This window comes from Vidua macroura, chromosome 1, assembly GCF_024509145.1.
Source record: "Vidua macroura isolate BioBank_ID:100142 chromosome 1, ASM2450914v1, whole genome shotgun sequence".
NCBI classification, from domain to species: domain Eukaryota; kingdom Metazoa; phylum Chordata; class Aves; order Passeriformes; family Viduidae; genus Vidua; species Vidua macroura.
Genome location: NC_071571.1, coordinates 49,786,037 through 49,810,170, shown reverse-complemented (window position 1 = coordinate 49,810,170; position 24,134 = coordinate 49,786,037). Strand labels below are relative to the sequence as shown.

Genomic DNA, 24,134 nt, shown 5'->3' with positions numbered 1-24,134 from the left:
CAAACATATTTTTATGGATTTTTATAAAATTGGACCTTCTCTGCTTGGTGTTTTCAGTGGACCTTTCCAGGTGAATGTGTTCCTTCACCATAGTATCATGAGGCTGATGAATTGGTAGCCATCTTTTTACTGTGTCCCAAACTTTGTGCACTTAAAACTCATGGGAGTAGTGCATTTTCTTACTTTCTGATTGCTTCATTCACAATTAATTCGATATTTATTCTGTGTACTTCTATTAGTAGTTCTTTCTTCCCACCATTATTGACTGTGTGTTCTCTTGCTGGTAAAATGATATTGAAGTGGTGTTCTTCTACATAGCAAAGAAATTAATATAACCATATGCTTTCCAGATAGAAAAATTCTCTGCTACCAAAATGCCTTGGCCTTTCAGGTTGCCTGTAATAGAATCTCAAGTTTGGAAGAGTTATTGATAACTGAAGAAAAAGTTACTTGTGGTATCTTCTTGTTAATCTTCGATACCCATAAGGATGTTTGTTAAGCAATGAGCTACCACAGAGCCCAGAGCTGCTCAGAAGTACTGGAGTTTTACTGTTGAATGGGAAGGAGCTATTTACACTTGCTGGTAAATAGTGTCTGCTGCTTGGAAAGCTTTTTATTGTTATGTTTTGTTGTTAGCATTAGGGTTTTGTTGTTAGCTGCACTGATCTAAGTACCTACAGCCTTTAGATAACTCTGGGTACTAACTGTCTCATTTTGTGGTGAATTGCTAAATTATGTTCCTTGGTTTTGGTATTTCACATCTTAAGATTGATTTCTCATCTGTATAAATGACAGTATTTCAATGAAATAATAAATTTTGTATCTTTAGTGTGGATAAATTTGGACTGTCATATAACATGTATGTTTTCTTTTCCTGTTGCAGGTTATCCTCCTGGGAAACATCACTTTTTGTGTGTAAAGAATATCTTGCTGAGTTGCTGCAACTGAGTTTAGAATGTTACTTGACTTGTGATTCTGATGGAGGAATAACAAGATCTCAGGCTGCTGCACTGGAAAACTTTACAGGAAATACAAAATGTCATCGAATAGGAGTCAGAACCCACATGGACTTAAACAGATCGGTCTTGACCAGATATGGGATGACCTAAGAGCTGGAATTCAACAGGTTTACACCAGACAAAGTATGGCGAAATCCAGATACATGGAACTCTACACGTATCCTAGTGCCTATGATAGTTATTGCTTTCACTGCTGGTATATTAGAGACAGCTTTTTACTTTTTTAGACACAAAATTGCTCCATAATGATTTCACTTAATGGCTTTTAAGAATGCATGGTTTTGTTTTGAAGATTGGCCTTTTCTATTTAATATTACTGGCAAATAACAGGAACATTCTATTGTCTGGAAAACTGGCTTCCATAATTATTAAGGCTACCTCTGTATTTCAGGTTTGATTACTATTATCTTTAATAGAGCACATGTTTAAAGAGATTTTATTAAAATGTCGAATTTTGAGTCCACAATGCACACAAAGAAAACAGAAATTCCTCTTCTTTTCTCTGTTAGTCTCTGGCATTATGCTTCAGGTCTTACTGATAATCATGTCCAGTTACCTGGAAATTTTTCAATTGTTGTTCTCTATGTAATACTTCACTGTTGACTTGATTGTGTAATTTTCCAGATGGAGTGCGAATGTCTCCAGTGGATTTTGCTTTAATTCCTTGCTTGCATTGGAGAGCTATTTTCCAGCATCTCCCCATTCTGGGTGTTGTTATAGGATGCTGGAAGGGGGTTAACCTCCTTGTTCAAATGCACTGAGGTACTGTTTGGAAGATCATAGGAAACTTGTTTCTATTGGGTAGTGTATAAGGATTTTTAAAAACTAATTTGTAGGAGAAATGTGTCTCTTGTTGTGTTATAGCTTCGGTGTTTGACTTTAGGACTTAATTTAGAAAGGAGATTCTTTTTTATTTTGCCTATAAGGTGGCATGTAAATGGATTTGATGACCTTCGTTTTGCATCTTTTGTTCTGCCCTGACTCTTGTAACCTTGTATTGCTCAGTAAAGTCAGCACTGCTAAAGAAGGTGGTGGTCTACACACTTTGCTGTACATATGATAGAAATGATGACTGAATACATTTCCTATCATTAAGTAGTTCTGCTGGTTTTTTCTATCAGTATTTAGAGTTAGGTTTTTTAAAATTAAGTTATTATTCTGAACTAATGTGTATAGCTGTTGCTGGCACTGATTTGGAATTGCAGCATATAAAATTTTAGTCTGTATTAATGTTTTTGAAAGGACAGAGTTTGAAGGCTATAAACTAGTCGATTCTCTAGTTCCCTGGACTTTCTAAGGTAAAGTTTCTCTATACATGTAATCTTAGCATCAACGTGTAATCTTTTCTATCTGCAGAATCCATGCTCCAGGCCATGGTGGGAGAAGCCCTGAGCAGCCTACCGACTGTTTCTAGGATACTTTTTTAATTGTGATGGGAAGAAGAAATAACATGTGTTTAGGGCCAGTACTTTTCCTAAGATTTAAAATTAGTGATTTCTTGCAGCGCTAGGTTGAACGTTGGTTTTGACTCAGTGAAACAAGTCCGTAAAAGTTGAATGTCTGCTAGAAATTTGACATGCAGTCGAAGCTCAGAGTTTTTTCTCGTGAGTGCCTTTAATATATTCTTGTTCATGAGGTCTGTTAAGCATGGCAGCTGAAGACTAACTACTGATTACAATGGTAATGGTTAAACACTGGCTTTTTCCCTCTCCTGGTATTCTCAAAGATGCTCAGAATGAAGCTGTAAAAGGGATATACTATCTATTAGTTACTCATTTCCTCCCTGCTTCTGCTTCGAGGAGTTGTTGGTACGAAAATAAGGACTGTTTTTGTTAATTTCTTAAGTTAATTAATTTAGGGGGTCATTTTGGTGGTCAGTTTGGACTTTTTCTCCAAGTGTTTGGACTTTAATATAATAGTTCAATAACTCAGAATATTTGGTACTGGTTAGGCTGAGTATTTAATCTCTTATGAAGATAGCAATGCATTTTGCATCCTATACCAAGTACATGTGTTCACAAGTTGTGCTTAAAAGATTGCACCCCTTTCAAAGCAGTAACTGTGACATATTTGCCCAGTCATTGTGTACAGCAAGTCTTGTAGTCTGGTAGACTTCTTTTCAGGAAGCTTTGCTTATTAACCAGTTTAGTTTGGAAAGCAGAACAGCTGCAGATGAGTTTCAGTTGCAGCTGTAATTGATCTGAAGATCAGCTGTACTTACAAGAATATCTTGACAATTGACAGTTTAGTCTTTCCTCATCCTCTTTTGTCCTCTTTCTCTCTTTCCCTCTCCACTCCCTTTCTTTTTCTTGTCAGAATATTGCTCCTGAAGTGGATTTCATTTTATCCCTGTAATTTATAAGAGGGGGAACTGTGCAGATAAGCAAACATACCTTCAGTCCTATATCTGCTATCGATTTTTCAATCAAAATTGACTGGAGATGTAGAAGATTTTGTTGTGCCTTATTCAAGTACCTCTGGAAAAGAATTAGAATAGTTAACGCAATTCAAGCAGTTCAGACCTCTGTCACAACCGCACTTGTTTTCTTTGTTCAGAGTGTCTCTTTATGAAATGGTAAATTCAGTTTCTTGAGTACAGGCTAGAGCCTATGCTTAAGGTGGGTTTTTTCCCCTTCATTTCAGTGGGAGCAGAAACAAGCTGATTATTCCAGAAGTTTTCTAGATCTGAGAATATTGAAGAGGTGAACGAAAAATTTTGTTTCTGAATGGTGGTTACCAAGTTCCTCATCCATACTTCTTGTAATTTAGGTTTATTTGTGCAAAATGTACCTTTTTTTGTGAGATTAGATGATCATGTCTTTCCTTCTTGTGCGGTTTGTTGTTTTGGTGTTTCATTTTTTTCCCCCACATGTGATATTCTTGAAAATGAAATCTAGATGTTTTTCTGTTCCTTACCCAGATACTATGTATTTCTAGTACTGAAGAGCCTAATCGTTCCTATAACAGTAATTAACATCATCTGACAACCAATATTACAAGCTAGCTCAGAATTACATGCCAAACATTGACTTTATGCCAAAAAGAGAAATAGCCAATAAAATTAACTAGATTTCTAGGAACAATAGACCTAACAGACTACTAATATTGTGAGGGAAGGGCCTGTTCACCTTGTTTTCCATTTAGTGATTATTAGTTTGGAGGCTGTGATCCACAGGACTCTCTTGTAAAAGTCAGTGTTTGGGGGAATATGTATACATCTCCTCGTGGCATTTAGTCTGTTTGGAGGAAACTTCAATTAGTCTGTCCAAGAGAGAACCATACTTTTTTGTAGCAAGTTTTGAGTTTCTGTTTTGAATTGTTGGTTGAAAACCTATTACTAGTTTACTAGAATTATTCTTACTCAACTTATTCATATTGCTGTAGGCCACTTGTCTTTATAGCCACCTCTTCTTAACTCCATTTGGCAGTGATAAAATATTCATACATCTTGTGCTATTTTCTTCTCTTTTGGCAGAAAGTGATGTCCATTTTTCAAACTAATTGTATGGTGAGCCTGCAATTTATTTTCCTCAAACCTCATAGTATGAGAGGATGAATTGGGGTTTACTTGACATTTGTATTGAAAGTCAATAGAGAGAATGAAAGGGGTTTGTTACTTTTTTTGTTTTATGTATTTTAAGAAGATTCTCAGGCCAAGTACTAAAATGTTACAAAACTTTGCTACACTGTATCAAAGTAGTGTAATTTTTCACAGTGACTTAGACAAAGAGCTGAGTAACTTTGCTAAAATGTTTTATTTTTTTTTAGAAGCACACATCAACAATTTTCAGATACCATTGGTGAATGGAAAGATTAGCGGTGTGCTTCTCTGTTGTATGTGTGCACTCTTTATTTGAAATGCCAAAATTTTGACATAAATTCATGCTTTCACTGCCCTGATGTACAAAACATAACCTGAGAAGCATATTTAGGCATTCTTTTAAACAATCTAGTTAATTTATGCCCATACAGAACAGACTAATCTTTTTGTCCAAATTTAATATTTAAAGAAAATTTGAGAAAAAATTAGTTTAAAGAGTCCAATTGCTCTTAATTTATAACAGATGAGATTTATATCTACGTGAGAATATCTTAAAATGTTGTCAGTGATAAGAAGAGTTTATAATACTGTAGAAGGTATGATGTGGTTGTTTAACTAAGATGTAAGTTGCAATGTCCAGATTGCAGTGTTCAGATTGGCTTTCAAGGTCTTTCATGTGTTATATACATAAAAATTACACTATTGATTTCAAAAGGTTCCTAGAATACATTTGATTAGTTGATTGGCATCATTATCATATAGGTCTTATGTGGAAATTTGAAGAAAGTGACTGAATTTATTGTGACTTAAAATTTGCTCAAGTCTTACACCAGTAAATTGGATCTTAAAAATGTGTTTCTTACATTATTCCATTATTAGCTATCATTAGTAAATATTTTCAAAATAATTGCTTGAAGTTTGTCAAGGATAGGTAAAAGCTAGGCTGTTCTGTCACATTTCATTATTTTATGAAAAATCCTTGCTTATTGTGATTCAATTTTGTTAACTTACTTTAACAAAGTGGTGGCTACTGACTATCCATTGGATCAAATATAAGTAATTGTATATCAGAAAAGGTTACTGTAATAATTTTATAAAATGGGATTTTTTTCCTCACATATTAGCAAGTGATACAGGAAAATACTGTGTTGAACATTAAATAATTGTCGTATGCTTGCACTTTAAAAATACCAGATGACTCAGTATAATCTGTCTGTTCATAAAATAGAAAGTGTAAATATATTTAACTTTTTTTTACCTGTGAGTAGATTCAGCACCAGTAGTATATGTTGACCAAGCAAAACCATGAAGCTCTTTTCTGGCATCCTTTGCCAAGGTCTTTTGTAGTTGCTTCTATTGCAATCTTTTTTCCTTTTTGAATTCCTGTATTTTAGTAGGATTTTAGATCAGCAGACGCATATTAAAACTGTGAAAATATTTCATTTTCTAATCACATGAATCTGTTGTTACCAGGCAGCACAGTATGTTCTTGGTTTTTTTTCTTTCTGAACAGATTATTATGCTCTTTCTATGCGAAAAGATACTGAGGTGTTAGGGCATGCACTTCTTATTTACATCTCAGACACTGTTCCACTTTCTCTTAAGATTCTATTACTCTTAAGAGTGTCATCCTTTCACTTCAGTGTCAAATTGTTTAAGGTCACTTTGGATACATCAAAGCAGCCTCTTCTGTCTGCTACTGTTAGTCCTGCATATATTCAATATCTTATTTCATAGGACTTCTCATGTTCCAGTTAGTGCTTGTGTGAAACATGAAGGCAGAAGTAAATGTATTTGTTGATATGTTTCAAGGGTACATAATAGAGTTTTTCTTGTGTGGAAAGGTACATATAATTGTGTGTATTTACAAAGATTGCATCTTCAGTTTGAAAGAAGGGCAGAATATGTTTATATTTGTGCAATCATTTCCTTTATGCACTCTTCCACAATGATTGCTTGCTGTTCTACTTGCTTTTTATAGTAACCAATAATATTCTGTTCAGAACTAACCTCTGTCAATGCAAAGAAAGAAATTTAAAAGCAGCTTCAGTTATGGAGGTTCTTATGCTCGCTGGCATAAAGACCGTACACTTTGTTTATGCATTTGGCTTTGAAATTTTGTGTTTTCCTTGTAACAGTGCTTCTGTGGGATGCACTTCAGTTTATGCTGTAGAGAGAAACAAGACGTTATCTATTAGTCTTCAGATGGCTTTTGCTGAAAGTGTCTATGATCTCAGACTTGTAGAAACGTGTTTGAGCTGAGTTATGCCTGGATTTTCATAGCAGCTGCATGGCTGATGCTGTAATAGCTTCTCAGTCTCTTGCCTCAGTCCTTCCCTGACCAAAATGGTTTGTCTAAAGTGGAGTAATTTAGGGGAGCAGTTGTATCAAATCTAGAGACTTTAATGTATCAATGTATCAAAATCTATCAATTGAAACTTAATCACAAGTGGTAAATGTGTGAGTTTGGGTACAGGATCTTAATTTTGTTTGTTTGCTTTCTCTGAATTGCTTTGGGGGATAACCCTTACTTACTGGATGATGAACTGAACATAGATAAAATCTCTTGCTTATACCTTCCTGAAAAGAATGAAGGTTTCTGGGGTGTTTGTTTTACTGCTGCTCCTCACAAAGCTGAAGTGAGTGTTTAAAGCACTTGTTCTGAAAAGTGATTGGTTTTTCACAACCTTATAATTTCAAAAACTCATGCAAAATTCTTTCATCCATTTGACTCACAAAACATTAAAGTCATGTAGGCACGTCCACTTCTCTTAGCATCTTCTCTTATGTCTGGGGTAATCCAGCCTAATCTTCTGGATTTCAACAGGACTTGAATGGCTTTAATTTTGAAGAAAATATATAAAGCTGTTCTTTAGTAAATATAATAATCTGTGTTATTTGTAATAGAAGTGGTTGTACAATAATACAAAGCTTCTATAGCCTTCCCTAGCACTTTTCCTATCAGTGTTTGCAGTAATTCTCTATATGATGTTCTTGCATGCCTTTGGTGTAATCTAGGAAAATACAGATTTTTCACAAAAGTGGAATTAATCTCAATTTAGTCCTGCAGGCCAGCTACTGAGCCTGAAGTTAATTACTGCTTAAGGTCTGTGAAACAGCAAATTTATGCCTAAAACTGACCTTTATTTTCAAGAGACTAGAAGTAATGACAGAGAAATTGTGATTGGGCAGTTGTTTGGCTTGTGTTATTGTGGGCATCTCTGCGCTGTAGTTTTCTGCTGTGTTCTGTTCATTCTGCTTCCCTTTCAGTTCCTTTAATTTTACATACCTGCTCCTCACACAGACTTCTTCCAGTTATTTTCCATAGCAAAATGAAAGAACTCTGGGGACCTGGCTGTGCTGTTTAAAGGTGAACCACTTACTACCTCAGCAGAACTATTTTCTTTTAAAAACTTTAAGACTTATGCAAAACTGAATGATTTATACTCATCAGTGTAGAGTGCTTTCTTGTTGTGTGTTGAATTACACAACTGATAGTTTGGTTTGCAGTTGCTTCCAGAAGAAAAATCCTGTATGGAATACTTTGGTACTTTTCAAGGGCAGAGGGTAGATTAGAGTTGACCATGACATGCTCAAGCTTGTGTTCTGTTGGCATACTTGCTCAAAAAATGTATGCAGTGCTGCTGAAAGTGCCTGTTTCACTTCCCCAGTGTGGACACAGAAGTTGGGATCTGCTCAGCAAAGGGTCTGGGGCCAGGGACCACCGTTGGTTGTAGTGATGGTTACTTCCCCAGTCCTCATGACTGATTGCTTGCATGAACTCCCATGCTACTGGAAACCAGGTGGCAAGTAAGCTCTCCAGCTGGATTGTGTGTTAGGGCCATTTCCTCCAGTGGAAGTGATCTCGTACAAGGCCTCAAATACATTAGGGTGTGGCAGCATGGGATTTTTTTTTTTTTTCCTATTGCCTATCTTTAGAAACTGAGCCAAGACTGTCCAAAGTAATGTAAATTATAGTGGTGACAGAGGTGGTAAAAATAATTTGTCTTTGGTTGTTTTTTGTTTTGAAGACTTTTGGAGGAGAATAAAGTTTTGAAAAGGAATTTAATCTTGAACAGCAAAATGCTGAATTATTTTATAAACTTTTTTGCAGTTTTCTACCTCAAATTTATTTTAGACAGGAAAATTAAATTTCTCCTTCACTGTAGGGAAGGTGTAGAGGTCATATGAGATTGATCATGATCTTTTCTTCCTCTAGGTGGTTTGTCTTCTGGGCCAAATCTGAAGTTCAGCAGCCCAAGTTCAGCAGCTTGGGGATCTGCAGAGCTTCACTGTGGTTCAAACTTTTCTATTGATGAATTAACTTCTCTGCTTGTTATGGTATGCAAATTGTTATACGGAATTGTGCAAACACTCCCAAAAATGTTTCCTGGTAACTGTATATGTATATAGCTTCCAGCATACCATGCATTGAGGGATTTATTTTGCTTTCTGCAACTAGGAATTCTTTTCATAGCATTCCTGTTGTGATTCTCAGATGGACTGTCATACACTTTGTTGTAAGCAGTGCAAATCTGATTTTGTATTGAATATGTCAGTCTTTCTGTCAGTGGCTGGCTCTAGCAGATGGGGGGGACAGATTGTAAACAAAGTGTGAGGGAGCATGCTTTATGTAGAATATGTCAAAGAGTTACACTTGCATTGTTCCACACAAGTCAAACTGAAGTGAGTTTGCAACTAGAGCACTTCAAAAGTGCTGTCTTGAACCTTTTGGCTAGCAAATCTCAAGCCAGAATAAAAGATAAAGATGAGCATTACTGGAATTACTTTTGTTGCAGCTCTGAGGTGATTACTGTCAGGCATGGACAAAAGGTCTCAGTCTCTGTGTTTACTTTACAATGAATCCTGGGTTTAATAGTAAAATGTATGGGGTAAGAAAAAGGCTTATGTCTTCTAATCTTGGCCTTTTATTTTTCTGAATGCTGTTGTGATTGTTTGTAGAGATGAATAGAATGTTTTTGTCAGGCAGTACTCTCAAAACTGCAAGAATTATCCTTCATCTCGGCAGTCTTCCTATTTTCAGGCATGCTCAAAGCCACTTGGGATAAGAGAGGGGAAGAATGAGACAAGACTGTCAAGGGGGTATTTATGAATCAGCCCTAATTTCATAATATCATGATGAAGTTTTCCATAAACAATTTAGAAAAATTTATATATTAGCTATTTTAAAATTAACCTGTGGGGTAAACCTGCTTTTCTTATTTGTGGCAAGACAATAAGTTGCATATCTAGAGGAAAATGGTTGTGCTGTGTGGTGTTCTTCACTTGAACAGAGAATTCTGAAATCAAAGTGTAGATAGTAAAAGTAGCAACAGTGCCAGGGAATTTGAGCAAACAAATGACTAGGAGGTGGAAGAAATCATTAATGTCCAGGAAATCAGTGGCTGATAAGAGGCTGAGTAAAAGCTCAATTGCTTCAATTCAATACAAATGAAGTCTATGTTATTGGCTGACATCGTGGGAAATTTACTTATTTGGCATCTGGATGAGTTAATGGATAAGAAATAAATGTACGCAGTGTATTTTCAAAAAGGGTTAATCTTAGGCAAAGAGCATTACTTCTTTGCACAGAATGCAATGACTTTCTGAATAAGCATGTAAATATAGACTGTGAGTAGGCTTTCCATACAGTTTGATGTGAAGACCCTGAGCCTTGTTCCTGGTGGCATGCAGGATACTCTGATCATTAAACCCAGTTTAAGGGTATGTTTTGTCTATGAAGTGTTTTATAAAATTAATTACAAGGAAGATAATTGATTATTTGGAGACAGTTTTCTTCTTAAGCTTTACTACTTAGAAGCAAATCTGTTTATAATGACTGTAAGACATCATATCTTTGTCGTTCATAATTCTCTTGGTATTTATTTGTGCTGATGTCTTGCCATTTTATTGTGCTGGACTTTGTGAAGGGAAAGATAAGAGTCAAGTCTGTGCAATATATTAATTTCCTAGTTCATGGTGTGCTGTGGAGGAAACCTGTCTAGTGATTAAAGCTGGGTCCACTTGTGTTGAGGGGTAAAGTACTGTAATGGTCTGCGGGGGAGGTGGTGGAGTCACCCTGGATGTGTTTAAAAAGAGACTGAATATGGCACTGGGTACCATGGTTTAGTTGAGGTGTTAGAGCATGGGTTAGACTCGATGATCTTGAAGGTCTCTTCCAACCTAGTGATTCTGTAAAAACACAAAGCCAAATTAAACATTCTGGATTGGTTAATACAATGTTTTCTAACAAGGATGTGACTCAAAAGCCTGTCCTTGGACTATCAATAGAAGAGTGAGTGCTCAGTAGCTTCATTCCTGTTGGCTGATTGTTGTTTGTGTGAGTCATTAGGGTGATTTTTATTGTCAGATCTAAGTTCTCTTCAAGTTCAATTTAGGTGGTACCTAGTTAGTTTATTTTTCTTGCTTGTGGAATGCAGCTTCTTTAAGGATGCCTTCTTATTTGAAGTGTTTGGGACAATGTGACTTACACTTACTACTTTGGAAGAATTCTGAATATTTGAGTTTTTAGATGAGAAAACAGAATGTGTTCTTGAAATGCTACATTTACAGTTACAGCAAGTCTTCCAGGCTGTAGTAGTGTAAGAGGAAAAAATAATGCTGCCACTTGCTAGGGGCATCTGCTGCCTCTCTGATACCAGGCTTAAAGATTTAAAGAGCAGACTTCCTACCCTGGGACAATTATCAGATTTTTCAGGTAGAAAGCAGTGAAGTTACAACAAGAGCTCTAAAGGTAATCAAGAGACTTCAGGGACTCAGGATGACTGGTTAAGGATCAGAAGCTGAAGTGGTTTTCACGTTTCTCTTTCTAATTACAAGGAATGATGAAGGAAGAAACAGGAAGAGCTGGCAGATCGATACTTGGCTCTGAGCCTGGTGTCAGTGACCAAATTTTTTTTTTTTTTAATCAGTGCTAGGTTTATATGACATCAGGCCTGCTGGTGACAGATATGGTATACCTGTCTCAAAAAGGGAGAAGTATATTTGCAGATAACAGAGTTAGCAGGTCTTCTAGAGAGAGCTTTAAACGAGATTTGAAAAGGAAAACGGATAAAAACCAGGAGGCAGCATGCCAATGTTTGAGGGATGGTGTGCTAGTGAGGTCCTTCAATCTGATATCTCAGTGGAGGTAGGCAATGGAGACCCATGTGGCAGCAAAGAAAAAAGGGTCACTGTGTTAGAAACCACAGAATTGCCTGGTCACACAGGAATTAGGGCTTCTAGCCAAAAAAAAAAAAAAAAAAAAAAAGGGCGGTGGGATCAACAGCTCAACCAAGTGCATTTGTATGAATGCATGTAGCAAGGCAGCAGGCACGCAGCCAGTCACAAGCCTTCTTCCCAAGGGCTCAGTGCTGGAGCCAGTTCTGTTCAGCAGTGACTGAGACAAGGGGATCAAGTGCACCCTCAGTGATTTGGCAGAGCATGCCGAGTTGGCTGAGGGTGCTGATCTGGAGTATGGGTAGGCTCTGCAGAGGGGTCCAAAGAGGCAAGACCAGTGAGCTGAGGCCTGTGGTACAAGGTTCAGCAAGGCCAAGTGCTGGGTCCTGCACTTTAACCACAACAACCCCAGGCAGTGCTGCAGGTTGGGGGAAGAGTGGCTGGAAAGCTGCCCCATGGAAAAGGACCTGGGGGTGCTGTTTGACATCTGTCTGAATGTGAGACAGCATGTGCCCAGGTGGCCAAGAAGGCCAATGACATCCTGGCCTATATCAGCAATAGTGTGGCCAGCAGGACCAGGGCAGTGATGATCCTGCTACAGTTAGCACCTCAAATCCTGTGTCCAGTTCTGGGCTTCTTACAACAGGAAAGACATTGAGGGGCTGGAGCATGTTCAGAGAAAGGCAAGAGAGCTGGGGAAGGGCCTGGAGCACAAGGCTGATGAGGAGAGGCTGAGGGAGCTGGGGGTGTTTAGCCTGGAGAAAAGGAGGCTCAGGACAGACCTCATTGCTCTCTACAACTACCTGAAAGGAGTTCAAGACAAGGGTTATCCCCTTCTCCCATGTAATAAGCAACAGGACAAGAGGAAATGGCCCTAAGTTGCATCAGAGGAGAAGTAGGTTGGATATTAGGAAAACTTTCTTTACTGTAAGTGTTGTCATGCATTGGAATGATGTGCCCAGATAGGTGGTGGAATCAGTGTCTCTGGAGGTATTTAAAAGATCCTTAGATAGGGTGATTAGGGAGATGGTTTAGTGGTGACTTGGTGGTGCTGTATTAATGGTTGGACTCATCATAGAAGTATTTTTTGATCTAAACAATTCTATGACTGTGATTTTACACTAAAATGTTGGGATTAACTTGTAGCCTAAAATTGGGTTTTAGTGAATCTCATCTTATGGTGTGCATTTAAATGTGTGTGTGTGTTTCACCATTACTGCTTTCCAGGTTCATCCTGTGTGCCAATCTTAAGTGGCCAAATCTTTTATAGAGGATGGTGTTTGAAAGAATGCAAAAGTATTCTCTTGTGTTTTCAACTACTGAATGTTGCTTGAGGCTAGTATTGAAATTTCTTTCAGTTCAAATAAAAGCTTATGTATTTATAGAACACCAATATAATAGATCAAATAAATTCCATTTAAATAATCTTATCAGCAAATTCCACTGCTTTGTTTTCTTGGTGGTCTTGTTAAGTAAGCATTAAATAAATTTAATGTTGGGGTCAGTACTTGCAGTGCTCTCAGTCTGACACAATTTTGCTGCAGATAATTCTGCTGAAAATTACTTAATTTTCTTAGCTGTGATTTGATTTGATGTGGGCTAGTGCATCTTGTAATGCATTATGTTTAAGTCATTTACAGTTGTATAAATAATAGCTTATTGAAATTAACATTGGTTTTATTGTATTTTTAATGTCTTAACGGTGGCAAATATATTCCTTAACTTTCCTGTCAGTCATGTTTATAACTACTGTACCAGTGTACACCAGTCTAATCAAGCACGGGGAGCAGGAGTACCTCCTTCTAAATCGAAAAAGGGACAGACACCTGGAGGTGCTCAGTTTGTTGGCTTGGAATTGTACAAACGGCTAAAAGAATTTCTGAAGAACTACTTGACTAATCTCCTTAAGGTAAGATGGGATATGAGATTGATCTGCACTTGCAGTAACATAAACTGGGCTGAGAAGAAAAGCTGTATCAACAAGCTTAGAGGTGTGTGCAGCCACTGGAAGTTAACTGAATGATTTTAAAAGGTACTTTTGTCTCTGTAGCCATTAGAATGTTTTGTTGGCTTTACCTCAGACATAGATCAGTTCCTAAGCTTGTACCTGTGAGCTGCTTTTCCTCTTCAAGCCAAAACAACATTCCTGTGTTTTATGGAAGTAATGTCACATGACATCTTAAGCTGTCCTGAACTTGAGCAAGAATAGCTGAACTTTCCAAGCAATTAACCAGCATATTAAGAATGCTGAAAAAATGGATGCCTGTCATGTTGGAAATGCCTGATGGTAGACTTTACTTTAGTTTAATAAATAAACTACTAATAGAGCTGGATGTTGTCTTGCATCCAGAGGGACAGGGATGTCTTCTGGAACTTTATCTGTGCTATGCATTTTTTTCCAGCCTTTTAATTTCAAAATCTAATACTGGATTTGTGCTTTATTAATGTAGAACTAAATGTATTAGCAGTATGTTTCCTGTAAATACATTGCATGGTGTAGATTTATTACACAGTCAGTTTGTATACCCTGATATGTCTTGGCTGTACCTTAAAATTGTGCAACAGTACTGGCAAACTTGTAATTTCAGGATGGTGAAGATTTGATGGATGAGAGTGTGCTGAAATTCTACACTCAACAGTGGGAAGATTATAGGTTTTCAAGCAAAGTATTGAATGGGATATGTGCCTACCTCAATCGACATTGGGTTCGTCGTGAGTGCGATGAAGGTCGTAAAGGAATATATGAAATTTATTCAGTAAGTAGCTTTTTGAAGTGAGTGATTTGTATATTCCATCTGCCATGTTTGCATTATCATTCTACAGATCACTCCTTGAATCTTGTAGGAGGTTCATAGACATTTTGAAGAAGTGGGCAAAATGGCATTCTGCCTCCTTTCCATACTCCTACTTCAGTATATTTGTAAAAATCCCAAGGGTCTAAGTCTGTGAGATGTTTAATCTGCCTTGTATGTATTGGGACTTCAGCAGTAGACTGTTGAGGGTTGTCTGAATATTTGCTGCTTAGTGTTATCTGTGTGCCTCAGCGTGGCATTGTCATCCTACTTACAATTCAGCCAAGCATTTCAAACACCAAATGAAGCAGTAAACAGTATTTTTTTTTTTGCTGATGCCTTCAATATATTTCTACAAATTTTTTAGCATCCAAGCTGCTAAAATTTGGACAACATTTGGTTTGTAGTGCAAGTTATTTTGGTACAGTTCTGAAAAATTGATATGTGATCTTGATAATTTTTTGTAATGTGAAGTAATATAAGAACTTAACAGAATTTCACTGTCTCAGGTAACTAAAAGGGTTTTTTTTAAATAAAGGGTAGTTACTCTCCTTACTGGTGAAGCATTAGGAAAGTGCTGTGCTATTTTCCTGTTTCACTAAAATAATTTTGCATATGGTAGAAAAACAGTTGGTATCCTTAGTTCCCTTCTTCTTAACTTTAGTAGCCTAATGCTAAGGGACTATGTCAGTTTGGAAAATGCCAACAAAAAAAGCTGTGTGTTTTCAAAGTCATTCAAAGTGGGTTTTGTTGGTTTCCGGAGTTGGCAGTGGATCCCCTGGTAGAAAAAGGAACAATTTAGTGGTAGTGGTAAACCTGGTTGTAATTTTAATGTGAAACAATCTCATTGCTTGAGAAATATGTGTGTCAAAAGATAGTTTTAGAAGTTCTGATTAGTTTGCATATTATATCAGCTTTCCTTAAAGGGAGTTACCCTACATGTATATGTAAATATTTTCTTTATTCTATCTTTCTTCTCCCTTCCTTTACTTCTAGCTTGCCTTGGTGACCTGGAGAGACTGCTTATTCAGGCCATTAAATAAGCAGGTATATATATATATTAATATATTACAACTCTAGTGTTATTTTATATGGTTAATTTCATATATTGTTAGTAACTGCTTCAAGGAGTCTGGGGGGGGATGGGGGTGTGCACAGACCTGGAAAATAAAATTGAGCCTTCTGCTTCTCCTTTGTGATTCTAAAAAAGCAGATAAATATTTGAAGGAATAGACCTTTGTGTGTGTGATTGAACCTTGATACCAAGACTGTTCTGTTATCTCTTTCCTAAGAGGACCCTTGGCTTTTTTTAAAATAAGCTAAGGGGACTTGAAGTAGCAGTTTCAGTGGTTACTAAGTTAGGCAGGAGTACAGGCTGATGACAGTCATGTCTTAAGGTTTGGGAGTCAAGATTGGATAAGAACAGATAGGGACAGGCTGGGATTTTGGTCTCCTAATGTTACTGTGAGTTGTTACATTTACAGTGATGCCTGGGAGACTCAGGTCAGCCAAATGTTTAAAATTAGTGAACCAGCACAATATAAAACAAGGCATTCCATCACAAATTTTAGGTACATGTGTATGTTGATTTCACTTCTTACCAGTACTTCATGATGAAGTAGTTGCAGCAGATTGTTTGTCTGAAGAACAGATGATTAGCTCAGGTCTTACTACAGTGTTTTGTATTTCAGGTATAAAAAAAAAAAGAGAAGTTTGGCTTTGAAGGTTTTTTTTTTTTGTTTTTTTTTTTGTTTTTTTTTTGAAATTAAAGAAAAAAAAACACTAAGCGCTTTAATACCCATATACACCTTACCACTAATTAGATTATAATTATGTTGTATAACTTAAAGGAGTATCATTCTCTGTAGGAACTTTATATGTTCACATCTCCTTAAATGTTGTTCTCAAGGTGCCTGACTTTTAATGAATATGGAAATACACTCCTAATTAAGTATGGTGCTTGATCTACCAGCTGCTTTCTCTGTGCTTGACTTAACTTTTAATCCCTGTTTTCTAAGGTAACAAATGCAGTGTTGAAATTGATTGAAAAGGAAAGAAATGGTGAAACTATCAATACAAGGCTGATCAGTGGAGTTGTACAATCCTATGGTAAATGTGATTTCTTTAAGATTCTGTTACTTTCTTAAAAATAAATAAATGTATGTACCCTATCAGAGCCCAGAAGTAACATCCCACCTCCTCATATGTCCAGTAAAGATTTTTTTTTACAGTAATGTAAATGCAATTCTGTATTGTTTAACTTCACATTTTACTGATACTTTATACAATAACAGATGATTGTACCATATTTGTGAAACTTGAGAGTGCAACTGATAGACAAGAGTGTTCATCATTTACAAATCAGTTATTATGGAACTAAATCTGGAAGTGGGGAGGGATGCTAGTTTGCATAGCAGAGTGGGGTTGCTTTTTCCCTTTTGCATAATATTGAGAGCATTGCCATCCAAATTACTGATCTGTTTCATTAATGAAAGCGAAAGCATATCATCTGGAACTCTTAAGAGGGAAAAATGAAAGGAGAATTTGAACTAGCATTTGAGAAAGCGAAGTTTTCCAAATCCTATAATCCTACGTTTAAGAAATGTATCTTAAAGTGTAGTTGACGTTAGTAATGTCTTGTACTGATATTTTTTAAATGCAAAATCAATGTTCTTTTTTGAAAGTGATGCTGATGCAGTCCCAGTTGATTGCTTTCATCTAAATTAGAAGGAGTGTCCTTGTTTATTTGCAGGAGACCACTTCATAAAAAACCAATTTTTTTATTTCTTGGTCTTTTTTGTTTGGTTGTGTTTTTTTCCTTTAGTGGAGCTGGGGCTGAATGAAGATGATGCATTTGCAAAAGGACCTACACTAACTGTCTATAAAGAATCCTTTGAATCTCAGTTTCTTGCTGACACAGAGAGATTTTATACACGAGAAAGTACTGAATTCTTGCAACAGAACCCAGTCACAGAGTACATGAAGAAGGTAAGTTACTTAATCTGCTTTCTGATTTTTGTTTTTCTGGATACAGATTTTTTTAGAGATAAAGGAATATATGTTCTAGGCTTTTATTAAAAGTTTCTTAAACTTTTCCTAAAATTATGGTTATTTTACAAAAACAGCTGGTTTTCCCTGTAGTGATTTGCTTCTGTGTTTATCTGGTCTGAAGTTTGTCTCCTTACCTCACTTCAGTGAGTACAGTGAAAGTAGGAAGATTTCTGAACAGTAAAACCAGAAGATTTTTATTAAAATAAATTTCGATATTTTAGATTTCAAGACACCAAAACAATAATTCTGCTTTAATACCACAAGTTTATCATTCCAGTACAAGAAACAGTGTGGTGACACACTTATTGAAGTACCTTCCTGAGCAAGCTGGCTAAGGAAATACATCATTAATAGCTTTAATTCTCTCAGAATATTTTAGTGTTGTGAGCCCCTACAAAGCACTTCTCATCAACAGAGGCCAGGTTTAAATTCTTAATTAGTCTCTGGTTTTGGGGATCCCAGGGCAACTAAGTGCCAGCAGGATAAACACTGGCTATTTCTGGCCTGGTTATTAGGTCAGTCTTACTGACCCAGTAGTAGATAGGTCATCTTCCACCTTGGACAAGTGCTGCTTCATATATTTTTTTCTTGGCCCATTTCTTCACTTTCTGAATTGCTGCTTGTTTATTCCCTTTCAGCTTAGTTAAAAAATAAGAGAACTTTTTAAGTATGTAATGTGCAGATACACATCCCTCCCTGCGGTATTCTTTGTGTAATGCTTTTTAACACAGAATATATCCTTTCTTAACTCTTGGCATTAAAGTCAATGAATTACCCCAAAAGAAAAGAAAAAGATTGGAGGGGAAGTCCAATAACACAGTAAAAGGAATTGTACCTTTAGTAGTGTCCCAATAATTACCAGACCAACCTTTGTTTACTTTTCTGTTGTTGAATTAATTTTTTTTCTTCCCTTTCAAGTTCTTGTTTTAACTTTCATCCTAAAGTATATATAAAGAGAAAGTAAGGAAATTTCAGTCATTCGGGACCTGAATGACTGGCTCATCCAGACTTTCTTGGTACAGGACAGTAAGAAGCTGTCTGAAGGTCATTGCTATTTCAAGAACTAGAGATTATGGACAAGTAGAAATAGCTGATTAGTACCCTAAACAATCCTCAAGGCTTCAGAAATCCACAAAACAACAACTTGGTTTGCTTGAAGCTGATGTTGAAGATGAAAGCACATACAAAGTTAGCAGACAGCAGGGGAAATGTTCAGCAGGAAAGTGTGTAGCCTTATGTATTTGCTCAAATTAATATATTAGAGATGTATACAAGCCATTTGGGCACTCTTGGCATCTCCTTACATACTAGTGGCTGTAAGATCTTAAAAGTAATCTGATGGAAGCATGAACCGTGAACAGAGTAATCTCAAAGTAAATAAGTTAGTACACTTACTTGACATTCTCATTGGAGCACTGTACTTTAAGTTCTGTCTGGTGATAAATAGCATTGCAAAATAAAAAGAAACCTCGGAGTACCTTAGGGCACACCAGCATAGCATGACTGTTACTGTGTTACAGTAGAATTGTGATAGTGTCTTGTAGAACAGTCAATGAAATCTTAACTAGAACTAGGATTTGTGTATGTAGTTACATAGGCAGACTTACTGAGTTTAGAAGGACTGTGAATTTTTCTTCTCAGGCCAGAACTCATGAGTAAAGTTGGCATAGCCTGATGTGCTGTAGGGAAAAAGGTCAGTATTTCTTAAGACCATTCCTTGAAATACAGTCTTCCACTTCTTTATAGTTGAAACAAGTAAAGATACTGTTGTGTGAACTAATTATTTTTCACTTGTTTCTGCACTGTGACTTTAAAAGGAAAATGTAGTTATAAGAACACCAAATAAAACAGAAAGTATAAGGAAACATGAAGTTAGAGTAAATACTTCTTTTCATAGAAGAGCTCACAATGAGAGCTGACTGTTAACATTAAAAGCGAAGGCCTAAGGATATTTTAAGAAGCAGCGGAATTTCCTAACTACACAAATACAGAATTTATTAAATACAGGCTAAGTAGTTCCAGTGTTCATAAGAAAGATTTGCTGCTATTTGCTGTCAGTAAGGAAGTTGATTGTTACTCCTTACTGGTAAGAAACTGGCAAGTACTCTGGAGCTGGAGCTTCTATCCCTTCTCAAGTTTCTGATTTCATTTCCTGTATTTTGATCAGTACTGGTTTAGCTCTAGGAGACACTAATCCAGGATCATTTCACAAGACCTAAGTGCAAAATCATTGCAGAATGAGTGAAGCTAACAGTCGCTTAGATGATTTAAAGCTGTCCATGTGTGGGGCAGTGCACTTGCAGTGTAACTGTTCCTTTTTTATTGTCCACAATATGATCTTTCATACTTGCTTGTTACTCTGGCCTACTAGGACAACAAATTAATATAATTCCATTTTCTTGATGATGATGTTAATTTAAATAATTTGAGCTGATAAGAGGACATACACCCTTTATGTGTATTATTACCCTAATAATGTGCTGCAGTTACAAATGGTTTGTAATGCAAATCCTCAACACTTTTGCAAACAAAATGGAGGTAATTGTTATGTAAACAATTTCAGCTTTACATTTTGGTGTAAGTTCTATTCCTTGAATGATATTTAGAATTTTAGTTTGCCAAGAAGATACGCATATGTAGTATTTCATATGCCAAACTAAATGCTAGTATAATTTAAATGACTGTAGTTTATTGGGAAGCTTTTCTGTGTAAGAATGTAGATGAGAATATGCAAATAAATTTGTCATGGGCATAGTGTTAAATTGTAGCTTTCTGCTTTTTAGTTTTGTGGAGCCATGAAATACATTCATTTTTGTCTTAAACTACCTCAGAACTACCTCTGTTCTGTTGGAGAACTTGCTGATCCTAAAACTGCCAGCATCTCATGTCAGCGGCTTTCTCTTTTTCTAACAGCAGATTTCCATCTGTGAACTCCTCATTCACAAGTAACAGGAAAACAGTTTTGCTGTGATTCTGCCCCGCCATTTAAACAGCACACTGTATTTTCATCAACATAAACATCAGTTCCAAATGTATGTTATGATTCCTGGAAAAATAACTGCTGAAGTAGGTGGTCCGTAACAGCAGACTAGAGAGAGAAGTTTGCTTGTTGTTGTTATTTTCTAGAAGAATTTACTGAACAGTCACCAGTTTTCTGCTGTTGGATTTGTGTTCTGCCTTCCCTGCAGGTTTTCATGTTTATCTCTGTGTTTCTGTAGGCTGAAGCTCGCCTTCTTGAGGAGCAGCGTAGAGTTCAGGTATATCTCCATGAGAGCACACAAGATGAGTTAGCACGAAAGTGTGAGCAAGTACTTATCGAAAAACACCTGGAGATATTCCATACAGAGTTTCAGAATTTGTTGGATGCTGACAAAAATGAAGGTAAGGAGTCTCAAACACTGGCTTTAGGCTTAGAGCTCTCCTCCGTGATGATTTGTGAATGATGTAAAGTCTGGTGCTAAATGTCATTTCTTCAGGAATTTGATTAAGAGAGAAGATACTCACTAAACTGATGGACAAGCAGGTTTTGATGAAATCGGGATGACTGATGATACTGCTTCAAAGACCCTACCCCAATCCCAGATATTAAGGCAGAACAGCACTAATTTGATTTCTCTTAACATGGCTGGAGGAGTTTCAAGAGCACTTGGGCCATTTTTCCAGCAGGAGCTGAAGCTTGTGTGAGAGAGATGGGAGGTGAAAAACAGACCAGTACTCTTTCCAGCTGTTTCAGTTTAATCCGTGGATCTTCCTGAGTCAGCACTGAGCGTTTTAAAAAGTGTTCAGAAGTATGTATAGGAAATGTTAAAAGAGGAATAGATGCAAATAAGTAGCTTTTAAAATAGAATATATAAAATACATAATATTGCATATAGAGTGTGGCAGCAGCTCTCTGGCTACAGAGAGCAGCACACAACTTTCCCAGGCATCACCTGAGAGGCTGTGAGAAGATCAGAGAAAAGAATGATAAATAATTTTTATCTTCACTTGCTGCACCTGTTGTTGTGAACATGTGGAATGAGTTATGGAGATTTGTTTACCAAAGAGTAGTTTCTTAATTAGCTAATGGTGATGGTCTTTGGACTGGAGGACCAATTGGGTCCACCTGTATCATGACTGCCTGTAAGGGCGATGGGTTTCTTAATAAGTATAGAATAATAAAGTGATTGATCAACCTTCCGTGAATCATGGAGTCGGTGCTGGGGGCCTGTGACAACATATAGAGCACAAGGAAAGGGTGGAAATTATCAATTGATGAGTTCATTTTGGCTGTGAAAATGATTCTTAAGTGTTGCTGATGGATCAAATTTATATTGTTGTAGAGAATACATAGAATAAAGACTTCTTCAACACTTCCTCTGAAATAAGTGAAGATTATTAGAATTTAGGTATCTTTAAGGAATTGTCAGTTGTATGGGTTTGTATGAGTTTATTCAGGAGTTAATAGCACAAAATAACAACCAGAACTAATTCCTGTGGATCATGCAGATGATAAGGATGAATCATGATTCTGATTTCCCAGTTGGGGAACTAATTAAATCTGTATTTCAAGTCTGAATATTGCTGTACAGCTGAAATACTGCTCTTATGAAAGGGGCAGAATGTAAGAGATGCTGTGGTTAAGTTACTAATGATAAAATTGTCCGTTTGAGTTTTAAATTGTGACTATGACTCTGTCTCATTGTATATCTGTCTTAAAATAGCAACTACAAATTATTACTAACTATAATAGTCATGTTGATAATGAAGAGATGCTTCGAAATCAAAAAGGGCAATTCAGCATGATTAGTAGGTCAGAAGTTAGCTGATTCAAATGTAAATAATTTGTGCTAGTATTGGAGTCTGATGTTGTTTGTGTTTGTAAATATTTATTCCATAATTGGAAGATATTTTAATGGGTGTTGGTTTGTGAAATGACTTCATAAATGACTAAATGACTCTGACAATTGAAATAGCAATAGAACAAACAAAGTTTTTTCTGGACTCAGGACACCTTCACAGACTTTTATTTTTTTCCTCCTACTTTATCAAGCTTATGGGTTATGTGAGCCCTTAGTACAATCACTTACTGTAGTGATGCAATTCCATAAGTTAGTCAGGGTATAAAAGTATCTTGTGTCTTGGGCACTGTCTAGTGGTGTCTCTTTGGGTTTACTTTCATGTGGATTATTTCTAAGATTAACTAGACTTTTTTTTTAAATGCTTGATTTTTTTTCTTCTTTTTCAGAATATTTTCTCTTCTGTTATCAGGCTTCACTTATGGAAATTGTAGTAGCTCCCTTGCCCTTTGTAAGATTCATGAAGTTTCAAGATTAGAAAATTTATTTTCAGTAATAGTCTGATAATTCAGTCTTTAATCACAGTAATCAGTTCATTCTCCAATTTGTGATATACTAACATAGCCTTTGGTAGACTGTCCTAAACGTACAAAAAACGTTTGCTCTTGATTAAAATATTTATTGCTTTGCTCTTGAAATTACACTGGTTTTGAGGTCCTTCTGTGCAAACTGTGTTTGAAAATATCGGATATATGTTGGTGTTCTGTAACTTTTTAATTCATTGTGCAACTAATGCATAAACTGGTTATAAAGGTTGTGGGACATATTCCTCATGTGTTACATACTCACATTAGTATAATACCTGTAGGAAATAATTTGGTTTATTGGGAGAAGGCTGTAATGATGTAGGTGGAGTCACCATGCAAATCTTCCATGAGACTTTGTAGCATCTCTTCCTTACTTCACCTAACACAGACATGCTGGTAAACCAACCTGTAAACACTCATTTGTGGGTAAATATAGTAGCAGCTTGATGTATCTATGCATGGCATTATTTTCCTTTTTTCTAAAGTTCTTTATTGTATCCATATGTTCTTACAGAAGTTAACATCAGGTTGCAATCATGGTTTTTCACAGAGAGAAAAAAAGTTTTGTTTTCAAATCTGCAAGTTTAAGTTTGACAAAGTTTTAAGGAAAGGAAAGTGTTATACAGAAACCTAACTGAACTGAAATGTCATCCCTTCAGTATTAGAAGGCATCAAACTCTGTGTTGTATTTCAGAGTTAGGTAGAGCACCAGCTCATTGATTGCTCTTTTTTGTTTAATCTGATAATCCTCTGGTGGTAATAAATTGCTCACAAGCCCTTCAGAGAAGTCCTTGCACCTCAGAAGAGCTAGATGCAGCTGTCAACTTTACATGTGTTCCACAAGGTGAAATATCCTCCTTAGTTTACAGTAAATATCTGATTGTTGACTGTTTCACTGGAATGCCTGTTCAGTGAGGGCAAGATTGCGAGAGGTATCTGGCAGGTTTGTGGACCTGGTTTATGGCCAGTTCAATGTTTGTGTTTTTTTTTTTTTTTAAGAGTTCTGCTCTTAGAAAATACAAAGCATCTGTCGTGTTGAAGCTAAATAATAAAAACCAAAACTCTCTTCAGTATTAGACTTTCCAAAATTGCTAATTGATTTGGAAAGTGTTGGCTGAAAACTGGTGAGATTTTAAAATGAAGCGTTAACATGCTTCATGCGTGAAATGCCATGCCGTTTTACCTTC

The 24,134-nt window shown here is 36.5% G+C and overlaps 1 protein-coding gene across 1 annotated transcript in view; it reads left to right on the top strand.

The window, feature by feature from the left end:
* Nucleotides 1-24,134, top strand: part of CUL1 (cullin 1) — a 52,867-nt gene that overhangs the window by 14,336 nt on the left and 14,397 nt on the right. The window contains exons 2-8 of the mRNA XM_053973111.1: nt 884-1,176; nt 13,474-13,648; nt 14,328-14,495; nt 15,528-15,578; nt 16,550-16,640; nt 17,356-17,519; nt 20,801-20,963. Coding sequence (XP_053829086.1) covers nt 1,037-1,176; nt 13,474-13,648; nt 14,328-14,495; nt 15,528-15,578; nt 16,550-16,640; nt 17,356-17,519; nt 20,801-20,963 — 952 coding nt within the window. The 5' untranslated portion in view covers nt 884-1,036. The remainder of the gene's footprint in view (nt 1-883; nt 1,177-13,473; nt 13,649-14,327; nt 14,496-15,527; nt 15,579-16,549; nt 16,641-17,355; nt 17,520-20,800; nt 20,964-24,134) is intronic.